Source organism: Branchiostoma floridae, chromosome 15, assembly GCF_000003815.2.
Source record: "Branchiostoma floridae strain S238N-H82 chromosome 15, Bfl_VNyyK, whole genome shotgun sequence".
NCBI classification, from domain to species: domain Eukaryota; kingdom Metazoa; phylum Chordata; class Leptocardii; order Amphioxiformes; family Branchiostomatidae; genus Branchiostoma; species Branchiostoma floridae.
In genome coordinates, this window is record NC_049993.1 from 5,141,770 (window position 1) to 5,154,343 (window position 12,574).

Below are 12,574 nucleotides of genomic sequence, written 5' to 3' on the forward strand. Positions count from 1 at the left end.
TCTTGTGTTTTCTCTTTCACAATGGGGCATGACATATATTTAGTGATTCCTGTTTTGTCCGTCATTGTCATAGGGCAATTTTCTCTGAAGCTTTTCGTGCTGTCATGATATTTAGCCTTGTTCAGCTGGGTTCTGTTGGCAGGATAGAAACTAGACACTAAGTTATGTTGATGTTCTTTGTCATAATTTGAAATGACAGAATTTCTTCTTCTATAAACAGTTTTGGTGTTATGTGATGACAGCTAAATTCAAATCTAAATTCTTTATTCCCAACTGCAGGTTTTTGAAGAGACAGCCGCAAACTTACCGACCAGATACCAAAGTTACGAGGAGATGGAAGAGTTCACCTCGGAGAGGGGGAAGATTGAGCAGAGCACGCTGGAACGCAGGATGGTGGAGAGAGGGAAGATGGTCCAGCGGGACCGGAGTTTCCGGGGGGACCGTCCCGCCCGCGTCCGGGTGACTGTAGAGGAGGACTACATGGACATGGAAGGAGTGCAGGAGGAGAAGAATTCACCAAAAAGGAGTGAAGGTGGGAAGACAGAAGGGAAGGAGAGAGATGAGAACATTGCAAATGAGAGTAAGGACACTGATGGTGGCGAGAGAAGCATGGAGGAGACTGCTGAAGAGTTGATGGCAAAGCCAAGGTCACGAATATCGAGGAAGCATGAAAAGGAGTATGTCAACCTCGCACCTTACCGTGCGGCTCTTGGTGTATCTTCTGTTGATGATGAAGGTGACTCCAAGGTCACAACCAGTCCCAAGTTAACACAACGGGAGACGCCAAAATCACCTGCCAAAGCTTACATCGACTACGCTCAACTCTCAAAATCGAGAGAGCGCTTGTCGGACTCGTCTAGCTCCAGAGAACAGCTGACGGATTCCAGTGAGCGCCTGACGGAGTCCCCCAAGCCATACAGCCATCGCGAACAATGTTCACCAAGGGAGAGAGGCAACCAGGCCAGTGGATCTGAGAAAGCCTACATCGACATGAGCCAGCTGAGAGGCCACAGGAAACAGCTGTACCTACAGCGGAGCCGGACTGAGGAGATACAGGCAAGGTGGGCAATTCTTCAATGATTCAACTCATGTCATTTTGGATTTTGTGCTATTTCAGCATCCTGCAAATTGTTCAAGAAATGTTTTGAAGATCATTGGATGGATGGAAATTTTAACAATCACTATTTGTGCCTCTGCAGATACCCAGGAAAGGAGTCAGCTTCAGAAGAGCACACACCGGCGATACAGGTCTCCAGTTCGGAAAGCATCGTGAGACGGAGACTACGGTCGTTTGAAGGGGATTCCAGAGGTGAACAGCAAGGGCCTGCTCCGTTCGCTAGAGCAGGCATCCAGGGGGACGGGGCAGAGCAGAGGGGCTGTCGACAACGGGGGAGGGCACGTGCTGCAACCGACAGCGCTCTGTTCATCCATGAGGGAGATAGCGACTTTGAGGAAGACAGGCTGCTAGCACGTGACTTTGCCCGCCACGCAGACCGCTTGCCTTTGCAGACTCCAGTTCCCGAGAGTCTGTCTGTAGATGAAGGGATTGATGTTCGTGCGTTGAGTCCCCAAGATCTAAGCGTTGACGTAGATCTAAGCACAAAATTCCACGATATAGACAGACTGGTATCGGAGACCATCAAGGACACCCTCCTGGCGTCCACTTCTCCTTACAAGGGCGGCGCGAAGGCCTCTCGTTCAAAGGACAGTCTGGACAGCGGGGCCGTTCTGTCGCCCTCCATGAGTCGGGACGTCATGGCCATGGGCGGGTCTCAGCCCTCCCCGGAAAGTTACGGCTCGCGAGACGAAGGCTGGTCTGACATCGACCAATGGATCCTGGAGCGGTGGAACAGCATCGACCACCTCATGGAGACCTGGACCCTAACGGACAATCCCAGCGCAGACGTCTCCGAGTGTTGATGTCCAAACCTCACAGATCAATCATTATATGTAATCAAGATAAGAAATAGCAAAATTAACAGATTCTGCTGTAGTAATATTCGAACTCATCATTGGATGTCATGTAGAAGGGAACTGTTGTGATTGTTGCATGTTACAAACATGCCGTAGACACAACTTCAAAACATCACAGAAATGATCAACCGAGACCTGAACTTCAACCTCTGTTATCTAGTCCATGATACTCTGAGAATCAATCCTCTATCCATGGAGCTAAAAGTGAAATTGCCACCAAATCCTGCCAACTGTGAAACCTGTAACTAGCACTAGATGGTTGTAGCATGGTTCAAGTAACCTCCTAGACAAGGTCCAGTATTGAGTGTAAGTAACCACTGCCAACTTAGATGCGAGGAATTTCTGTAGGGGGAGGGGGGCTGTGTTGTCATTGCTATGAAACTGTAATGCACAAAGTACTATTGATATATTCATGAGTTTAGTTTTTCCTCTGTAATGGGAACAAATTGTAGGAATGGAAAAGTCATTATGGGATGAGATCTGCCATCCAATGATTGTTAACCTTTGTCAATGTTTTTTTTGTTTGTTTGTTACACCTGAAACAAAGGCCAAAGAGGCTGGTGTGACAATGATAATCAGGTCTGAAAATTTCAAAGAACTTCTCTTTTGTGTCAATGAAAATAGGTTACCCTTTTCTGCTGACCTGTACTGTAAGCGATACACTTCTCATTGCTAGATGATCCCATGGCAAGTTGTAAGATATAGAGATATATAATTTTTTTTCTATTGTAAAGTGTGTACTAGTGAGAACCTCCTTGACACTAGTGTCTGATCTGGCTCTGTTCATGTCTGGTGCTATGGCTGGAGAAGTGAGATGCTGGAAAGTCTGATTTTGTTCTAGTTCAGGAGAATTTTGGTTGACATTGTTGGACAGGGTCCTGTTGCCATGACAATATGATAAAGACCATGGAATTTCATCCAGAGGTCCAGGAGAGTTATGAGAGTAAGAATTTTCTAAGAGCTGAAGAAGGATTATGACACTGGAAATTTTGTAATAGTTCTATATGTACTGGGATGTATTGAATCATGATTTATTGAAAAGGAATTGTGTACCCATTTGAAAATATGAATAGTATTGTCATGATTCCAGCAGTGTTATAATGTTAATGTGCACAATACAACTGCACTGACTGTTTTGGTGTTATGTATTACATATATCTACATACCCCAGCAAGACTAACACCTGAACTTCAGTCAGGAAAGATTACAAGACAATTGTTGTTGTTGATTTGTTTGTATTAACCCAGAAATCTTCTTTGTTCCCCTCTTGTTTGCAGGGAAACATATATCTCAATGTGCTCGTGCCATATTTGTATTTATAACATCCTTTGTTAACTAGTCTTTCAAGTCACATTGTAACAAGAGCGCACCAAATAAGTTATTGTCACTATTTATTTTTATTGTTTGAGGACTCTCTTGTAATTCCTACTTTGTACTAATGTCTGTGTCAAATTGCCAAATTTTTTCTACTCATTTATAGACTTGAATTAACTCCTTTGTTAGTGAGAACCAAAATGTCCCATGTAAGGTAAGAGTGAACTATTTGACATGTATATTTATTCTAGCAAAGGGAGAGGCAATGTTGTAGTCGTTAGCTGGAAATGTAATCATGTACAATCCTGAAAACTATGGATGTGTAATTAATCAAAGAATCATGTTTATTTATTCCTATTATTATTATTATCTTTATTATTCTAATGAAAAAAGTTGACTTATTCTGTGTCATGGTGTACATTAGACTGTATTTAAATAAAGCCATTCTAAATCAGTTCATCTCTTGTGTTCAGTGCTTGGAAATTTGTTACTTTACAGTCTCAAAAACCTCTTCAGTAGTCTTTAGTGTTTTACTTAAGGTTGTGTAGCTAAGAACCCAGAGAAGACAGAAAATAATTATGTTTTATTAGAGTGTGCAACCCAGCTGATAGCATTTTAAGCATCAAGAAATTTTATGTACCGATTCCAGAACTATATCTAGTACTACATAGATAATACAGAAATGATCTGGTACAGGCGGTTATGTGAATGTCCCTCAAATAATGATCTTGTACAAGAATGAAATGGTTCATTCCTAATTAAAGCACGACATCGTTACCCGACTCGTAAGGGTAAGCCCCAAAGGCAAAGGCAAGAACTGGAGTAAAAACCCCATAAGAGCCCACCTCGTTTACCAAGTCGCAGAATTGTCAAACCTGTGAATGAGCGACGCTTCCTTAGGCTAGGGTCACGTTTCTATGAAGGGGTCCGGCCGGGCAGTTCTGGGAAACAAAAAGTACGATATAAGATACAACAAAAAACACAAAACGGACAAAAAATTCAACAGCATGCCTTGTGCATATTTATTGGCATAAACTTCAATTTTTCGTTTCTGCAAAAGCCCAGCCGGGTCCCGGGTCGGAAATGTGACGTAGTCGTACTCTCCAAGCAGGATTGGTGGGGAAAATCGTGACATTTTCCTTTCATCAATTTTGATGAAAAGGTCGCGATTTCCCCCGCCAATCCTGCTTGGAGAGTAACGTAGCCGCACGGGCTGTTCTGGGAATGTCTGTCAAAGGAGTGAAATATAACGTTATCATGAATCATGAATCACAGACTTTAACTTGTGGTTTATTTATACACAGTTCAAACAACAGAAATACATATTCCTGTAGAACATCTAATCGATTACACAAAACTGCACAGATATATCATAATATGCATACATTGAAAGCATCTTTACATGAAATACATCTGGCGTTATTTGATAAAAGCTAGTACAATGTATCTATAAGCAGAACGTAAAGTTCTCATGAATGAATTATAATAATGACACATTGTGCTCACTTTCCATCGGACTTGAGCAGAGATCAGAGATACCAATTTCTGTCACAAAACATAACAGTATCGATATACATGTATCTTATCCTTCATTTGATTGGTTCAAAGCCAGTTTGTTCTAGTCAACACTCGTTGGAAGTATGAAATGAAAGAAGAATCTATAGATCTCCTACCATATCAACTTTTTAACATTACATTCAATCTGGGGTCCTATTTTCGCAACAATTCTCTAAAATGATTTCAAACCATTTGTTCCACCTTTGCAAATCCTGCAGCAAAGAATACAAATGACACGCTAGTGTCTGATGCGCAAGGCTACAGGAGTGACAACTTGTAGATACCCAACATGTCCTAATTCATGTTGATCACTCCCTGACTTCCAGAGAAATGTTATAATCTATTACATGTATCATAGAACCCGATGAACAGCCAAGAAAAAGGCTAATTTTTTTATAGAAAAATCGGATAAAGTTTCCTTAGTTAATTCGCCAGGAGATCAAATCGGCCTGAGGCTCCAAGGGGTGAAAGATCGTGAAGTTTTCTGAGTGACGGGCAGGCTTCTCTGAGTCTCTCAACCCATATAAGCAGAAGAATAGTTGAGTAAAAAAGCCAGAGTTGTTAAAGAATATCAACATATCTCCTTAACAGACTCATTCCGCACAAGATTTGATGTGCACATGAATGTAGGTGGCGCTTCCACGGGCAGACATGGTGTTACAGGGGCTCGTCGGGCAGGCCCTAAAATTGATTCTTTCCATGTCAGCTAGTATCTTAAAGGTCATTCTAAATGTATGTAAAAATGTCTTGACCACGTTGGGTGAGTTTTCACAGGCTGTAAGCCTAATCTTTTGCATATTTCAGCATTTTACAAGTTGGAACGACATACCCCAATTGAGCCCGAGCTGCAGTACCACTCCCGACCGCGTCCTCAAAAGTGGCTAAAACGACCGCCAAATTGCCAAATTTCCGGCTTTTCGGCAATGGGGAAATCGTGAAAGGCTCTGAAAGGGGTTTCAATGTTTTAGGCATATTTGACTTTGTTTTCGAAAATACGACCATTTGAAGTTATGAATGACAATATTTAAGACATTTTGCAAATATAACCATGCGATATTCGGTCATAGATGACACATTTCCTTCACAATTTCCAAATAGAAGTAGTCGAGTGTACATGTCCTATAAGCTCACGTTCTGAATGGCTATCACAGCCAAATTTCAATTCTATTTTGTCAACCAATAACTTGAATAAGACAATGAATAAATGCAGTGGTGATTCTGACTGTTGATCAATAGATTTTTCTTACAAACTTCTGTAAGGCGTGTAGATTACTTGTGGATGTAATATACTATACAGCCATAAACCTGAGCGGTTGGAGAGTCGGGGAGACTTTGATGTGGACACTAGGCTTAACGAAAAAGACCTAGTGTAGATTTTGGCTACCTACATGTACCGAAGAAGAAACAATTACAACTGATTTAGTGTTCGTGCTACGTGTGTGCATCATGTTTTTTTTCTTCATATTAACCTTCGTTATGTTTTGCGTGTGTTCTCATCAGTTTTGTAGGTTGTCTAGAGGACGTTCTCCATCAAATTAAGCCAGACTGACCTTCTATGCTACTAAATTTGCAAAGGCGGAAAATAATTTGAAAATACTCCTTTTGCTAATATTAAAACAGGACTATAAATAGACTATAAAATGAAGGTAGATGTAATGCAAAAATGACACGATAACAGAGGATCTATATTGATTTCCAATATGATACAGAGTATTTTTGAAGAAAAATGACGTTTGGGTAAGCCAATGATCTCAGACCAGCTATATACGATGAAACGTATCATCTGACTGAGTAATTTGCGCTTAAGACCTGTTTTACTAGCAACACTTTTTCTAAAGGAAAAATTACTACATGTGTCATGAATGGCACACAAAGTTAAACTTTGCACAGTCCAAACAGCAGAAAATACACATTCCTGTAGAACAGCTGGTTGATTACACAAAACTACACAGACATATCATAATATATGATAAATGTGTCTTATCTTTAACATGAAATAAGCAGAATACAAGTCTACAAAGTTCTCATGGATGAATTATGATAATGACAAATTGTACTCACTTTCTGTCAGACTCAACTACCTATTTCTGTCACAAAGCATAACATCTATCATCTTAACCGTCATTTAATTGGATCAAAAAGTTTGTTCCAGTCAACACTTGTTGGAAATATGAAAAGATTCTACATGCAGGTAACATTACTTTCCTATCATATCAACTTTTTTAATATTTCATTCATTCTGTGCTCCCGTTTTCGTAACAACTAATAAGTAATAAGTATAACATGCCCTATCTAATGTGGATCACTCCCTGACTTCCAGAGAAATGTTATAATCTATTTCATATATTATAAAACCCGATGAAGAACCAAGAAGAAGGCTAAATTTGTTATAGAAAAATCGGATAACTTTTCCTTTGTTTCTTCGCCAGGAGCTCATAACATATCGGCCTGGGGCTCCAAGCAGATGTTGGGGTGAAAGATCTCGATGTTTTCTGAGTGACGACCGGGCTTCTCTGAGTCTCTTACCCCATATAAGTAGGCGGATAGTTGAGTAAAAAGGAGAAATTGTTAAAAAAATAAATAAATATCAACATATATCCTTTACACACTCATTCCGCACAAGATTTGATGTGCACATGAATGTAGGTGGCGCTTTCACGGGCATACATGGTGTTACATGGGCTCGTCGGGCAGGCCCTAAAATTGATTCTTTCCATGTCAGCTAGTATCTTAAAGGTCATTCTAAATGTATGTAAAAATGTCTTGACCACGTTGGGTGAATTTCGCAGGCTGTAAGCCTAATCTCTTCCATATTTCCGCATTTTACAAGTTGGGACGACATACCCCAATAGAGCCCGAGCTGCAGTACCACTCCCGACCGCGTCCTCAAAAGTGGCTAAAACGACCGCCCAATTGCCAAATTTCCGCCTATTCGGGAATGGGGAAATCGTGAAAGGCTCTCAAAGGGGTTTCAATGTTTTAGGCATATTTGACGTTGTTTTCGAAAATACGACCATTTAAAGTTATGAATGACAATATTTAAGACATTTTGCAAATTTAACCATGCGATATTCGGTCATAGATGACACATTTCCTTCACAATTTCCAAATAGAAGTAGTCGAGTGTACATGTACTATAATCTCACGTTCTGAAGGGCTATCACAGCCAAATTTCAATTCTATTTTGTGAACTAATAAGACAATGAACAAATACCGTGGTGATTCTGGCTGTTTGTTGATCAATAGATGCAATTTTTCTTACAAACTTCTGTAAGGCGTGTAGATTACTTGTGGACGTAATATACTATATAGTCATAAACCCGAGCGGTTGGAGAGTCGGAGAGACTTTGATTTGGACACTGAAAAGTGTACATTTTGGCTACCTACATGTACCAGGTAGGTTGAAAAAGGGACCTCCTTGCACCGACGAAGAAACAATTACAGCTGATTTAGTGTTCGTACTACGTACGACGTGTGTTTATCATTTTTTTTAATATTCATATTAACCTTCGTTCTTTTTTGCGTGTGTTCTCATCATCAGTTTTGTAGGTTGTCCAGAGGACGCTACGCTACTGAATTTGCAAAGGCGGAAAATAATTTGAAAATACTCCTTTTGCTAATATTAAAACAGGACTATAAATAGACTATAAAATGAAGTTATTTGTGCAAAAATAACATGATATTAGAGGATCTATATTGATTTCCAATATGATATAGATAGACTGTTTTTGAAGAAAAACGTGACAGAATTGTTAGCTTTCATCAAATGCCAGATGACATGAACTAAGACACGTTTATGTATGTTTTGAATATAGGCGCCGTTTTGTGTAATCAATTGGTTCTTCCTATATATTGGAACGGATATTTCTGTTGTTGGGGTCTGAAATAAAACCACAAGGAAAACTCTCGGAGTCCTGCAGCTGGTTAATAGCAAAATGGTTGAATATGGACTAATATAACGTCACGCAATGCCACCCACCGATATCATCTGCACGTATCAGTGAGGACCCCTAGCGGTTCAAATTATATCTGCTTGTGCTGAATGCGATCTTCTCTGCAATGATATTTTTAGCCGCGTTGGGGCGCTTTTGAGCCGTGTGAGACATACAACATAATCATATAGCTACGGTATTGTCGAACCCGCTTTCTCGATTGCCGATTGATTGATGATAAAAGACCTTGTCCAAATGAGAATCATTTTCAATCCCAACTGTACTTATACTTATTTTTTAGTCCAGGAAAATGGGCGATATTGTGAAGGTAGGGGAGGCATTCACAAGGAACAGTTATGGCAGATAAAAGTATAGCAAATATTCAGCAGCAGAGCAGGTAATTCTGTGACCACACACACACACACACACACACACACACACACACACACACACACACACACACACACACAGCCAGCATAACACCAAGCTATATGGTCAATATGAAAATATAATCAATATTACAGAGTTAGAGATGAACATGTCTAAGGATCCATTGATAAAGTTATCAACAAATTTTATTGGTGCAGAGAGACTTTCCCGTAATATTGTCCTGATGTTAAATACTAAGCACAAAACTTTTTATATTCTGCAAGAAACAGTTTCATTTTACGTAGGATTAAGCAAGAACCTATTGTGATGTCTACCAAAACTTAAATATGTTTTCTGTAGGACTGCAAGATTTCTGTAGGACTGCAAGATCCTTGCCATTGACATAACATGAAATGTCATATATAAACCCTAGCAAAATGTCGGTTACTTCTTCCGACAACTTGAGTAGCACTTTCACAAGAAGTGTTAACTTGGTTTTAGCAATTCTTGCATCAAGTGTTTGAGTTTGTCACATCTACAGTTCAGATCATCCAGCTCCAGTCTGTCTTTGTCCTTGGAGGTATGAAACTGCTCTTGTGTGGAAAGTTGGAGGGAACTGATGGTTTGGATTATTGCAGAGATTTTGTCCTGGCATACCCAGGATAAACTTTCTGCTGTCTTTGGTCCAACAACATTCTCTTCAATTGTGTCCAACAGAACAGCCAATCTGGTCACAGCATCTTCTTCACCAACAACCTTTGGGTAAAGATGGAAAAACAGTATCATCAAACAGGAACATAAAATAAAAAGCCATTTCTGTGTATTTTGGCAACTTTTAATTCTGTCACGAAAATGATATAATTGAAAATCTAAAAATCCCATTAATGCATCCCCTTGGGAATTGATTCTGTTTTACCTCAATAACTCAAGCTCTTTAACTTTGGCATGCGGAAAGATGTCAGCAAAACAAAGGACAAGTTGACTTATTGACCTCCAAGCGACTTTGTGAGGTACTGCAGCATAAATTTTGGTTTTCATATGATCTCATGTTCTGGACATATCATGTTCATGATTTTACATGGCCCTTGAAAAAGTGGTATCATTTTGGGAAAAGTGTTTTGTCCCCCATGCCACTGTCTTGGAACTTAGGGGGCCAATTCTAATTAAGACTTTTTTGCTACCATTAAGACAGTAGTACATTCAAGAGCAAACTAACCATATTCAGAACGTCATCAGCAATCCCATAACCCCCCACAGAGTGCAGTAGAAACAGCATCAGCAGCTGACCAATCACAGCCCTTTGAGCTGGTGAATCTGGCTGCTGATTGGCCGATACAGCATACAACAAGTCATGTGACTTTGGGTGGATTTTAGGGAGGAGATCGTGGAGTGTGGAGGCAACATCAAGTATGCAGCTCTGGAGAAAAACAAAAATGGTACAAAATACACAATAACCAAAATGTTTGAGCTTTTTCCAATCATTTATACATTTCAAACATCCAATATTACATTGAATGCAAATTTTTCACCAATATACCTTACCAATACTTTTCACCAATATATCTCACCAATACAGTCTCTTTCAGGTCACCACACTGAGGATTTACATAAGTCCACCACTGAATTAAAAATTGGTAAGAGTGGCTTATTAAGTATCCAGCAATCTTATGTTCAGTTTCATGATAGTTTTATTTTCAATAAAGATGAGAGGCTCCCTGAATACGTCCAAAAAACAATAGCTAGATCCAAGATATAAGAACAAACAATGTGTCTTTCTCCAAGGCAAGTCTTATTGTGATAGTTACACAGTAGGAAAATCAATTGGCCATCAAGTCTGCTTGTGAGTATTATGCCCATTTTCTTCTTGATTATTGCACATCTTTAGAGAACTGCTGCTCATGTCAGGTCCCCAAGAAAAACATGCTCCAGTCTCTGGCGATTTCTAAATTTCGATACTAACAAATCCAGCCAAACTCATTGACTGTAAGACAGAGGCCTCACCATGAATCCCTGCTGTTGTTGAGGTGACGTAGGTAGGTGATAGCAGGCCAGGTACTGTAGACAGGACTGGGGAGGTACAGGACTGAGCAGCAGGAGTTTACAGGCCTTGCTGTACCACCAACCAAACTGTACCAGCACCAGCCAGCTGTCGTGGGTGCTGCAGATGGTAGAATGGTTAGAGTGAGTGAATGAATGAATGAATAATAGATGACTACTGATAAGCAACAGTCTACAGACTCGCTGTACCACCAACCAAACTGTACCGGCACCAGCCAGCTCCTGTGAGTGCTGCAGAGGACAGAACGGTTACAATTATGAGTACTACAAATCTATCTATCTAAAAAAACTAACATTTTGTTCAAGACGCACAGTTCGATGAGTCGTCCTTCTTCTCTAAAACAACCACATTGTAAGTTGCTTTGCAATTATTCCCTGGCATAGGTAATGGAAAGTTTTATACAAAATGTTCAGCTTCAAACTGATACCTGAAATAACAGTTTTATTCTATCTACCAAATTAACGTCAATCAATACATTGTACATGGAGCAATAGACCAACCCTGCCCACCTCTGTCAAAACATAACACTGCAGAGACACATAAAAAATGCCAATATTTGATGAGCCTGCAGTCATTCTCTCATGGGTGAAACTGATAATTGCCATGCCGTCATTGGTTGTACTGTTAATTGTGATGGACAGTTAGGGTTGGTCTGTTCTGCAAGCACAAAGATTACTGCTGAAATTACAGATTACCAACTTACCAACTGATGCCAGGCCCTATTTGGCAACCCCCTGCTTGGGTCACTTGTGTCCAGGTGTCCTGACATGCAGGTGACTGTACAGTCTGTAATGTCTTACAGATGTTCTTCAGGTGTTCTTGGCAGGTTGGTTGGTTAAGACCTGAAGATGTGGACAAACACACATTGACTTATACTCTTACAGTATACTAAAAACAAATCATATGTTACAATTACAGTGAAATCATTATTGTAAATTCATGAAAAGTCTCCATTCAGAAGTACATGTAGTCTCACTTATCTTACCTGCAGGGTGCAGTATCAGCAAATGCACTAGGGGGAGCAGCTGCAAGTTGTAGGTCAGATGGAGGACTGTGGGAACCTGCAAGCCACACAGACAAATGAAGAAAGAAAACCAAAATTTGAGCAAAATAAACTACATTTGAATTCCTATATCATATGGCTAGCTGGCCGCATTACATCTAAAATAATTGGATTAAATCTTAAATGTTATTCAACCTTACATATTTAAGGACGAAAATAGACAAGAAAATTGTACCTCTCCTTGCAACTTGCAAACTTCCAAGATGAAACTCTCATTAAAGACTCTCAGCAGTTTCAGAAGAGATGGGGAGCCGGCAGACTGCTGGAGTAGTTCTCTGTACAGGATGGGGGGGGGGGGGGGGGGGG

General features: G+C 40.2%; 2 protein-coding genes across 3 annotated transcripts in view; one reads left to right on the forward strand and one right to left on the reverse strand.

Annotated features, from left to right (window-relative positions):
* Positions 1 to 3,743, forward strand: part of LOC118431325 — a 69,812-nt gene extending 66,069 nt beyond the window's left edge. For both annotated transcript variants that reach the window (XM_035842445.1, XM_035842446.1), the window contains exons 9-10: positions 280 to 1,061; positions 1,200 to 3,743. In XM_035842445.1, coding sequence (XP_035698338.1) covers positions 280 to 1,061; positions 1,200 to 1,920 — 1,503 coding nt within the window. In that variant the 3' untranslated portion in view covers positions 1,921 to 3,743. The remainder of the gene's footprint in view (positions 1 to 279; positions 1,062 to 1,199) is intronic.
* Positions 3,744 to 9,518: 5,775 nt separating this feature from the next.
* LOC118431265 (Fanconi anemia group C protein-like) overlaps positions 9,519 to 12,574 on the reverse strand; it is a 9,124-nt gene continuing 6,068 nt past the window's right edge. Inside the window, exons 10-15 of the mRNA XM_035842380.1 lie at positions 12,444 to 12,543; positions 12,191 to 12,266; positions 11,909 to 12,047; positions 11,148 to 11,304; positions 10,363 to 10,563; positions 9,519 to 9,902 (exon numbers count right to left, since the gene is read on the reverse strand). Of these exons, the coding sequence (XP_035698273.1) occupies positions 9,633 to 9,902; positions 10,363 to 10,563; positions 11,148 to 11,304; positions 11,909 to 12,047; positions 12,191 to 12,266; positions 12,444 to 12,543 (943 nt within the window). The 3' untranslated portion in view covers positions 9,519 to 9,632. The remainder of the gene's footprint in view (positions 9,903 to 10,362; positions 10,564 to 11,147; positions 11,305 to 11,908; positions 12,048 to 12,190; positions 12,267 to 12,443; positions 12,544 to 12,574) is intronic.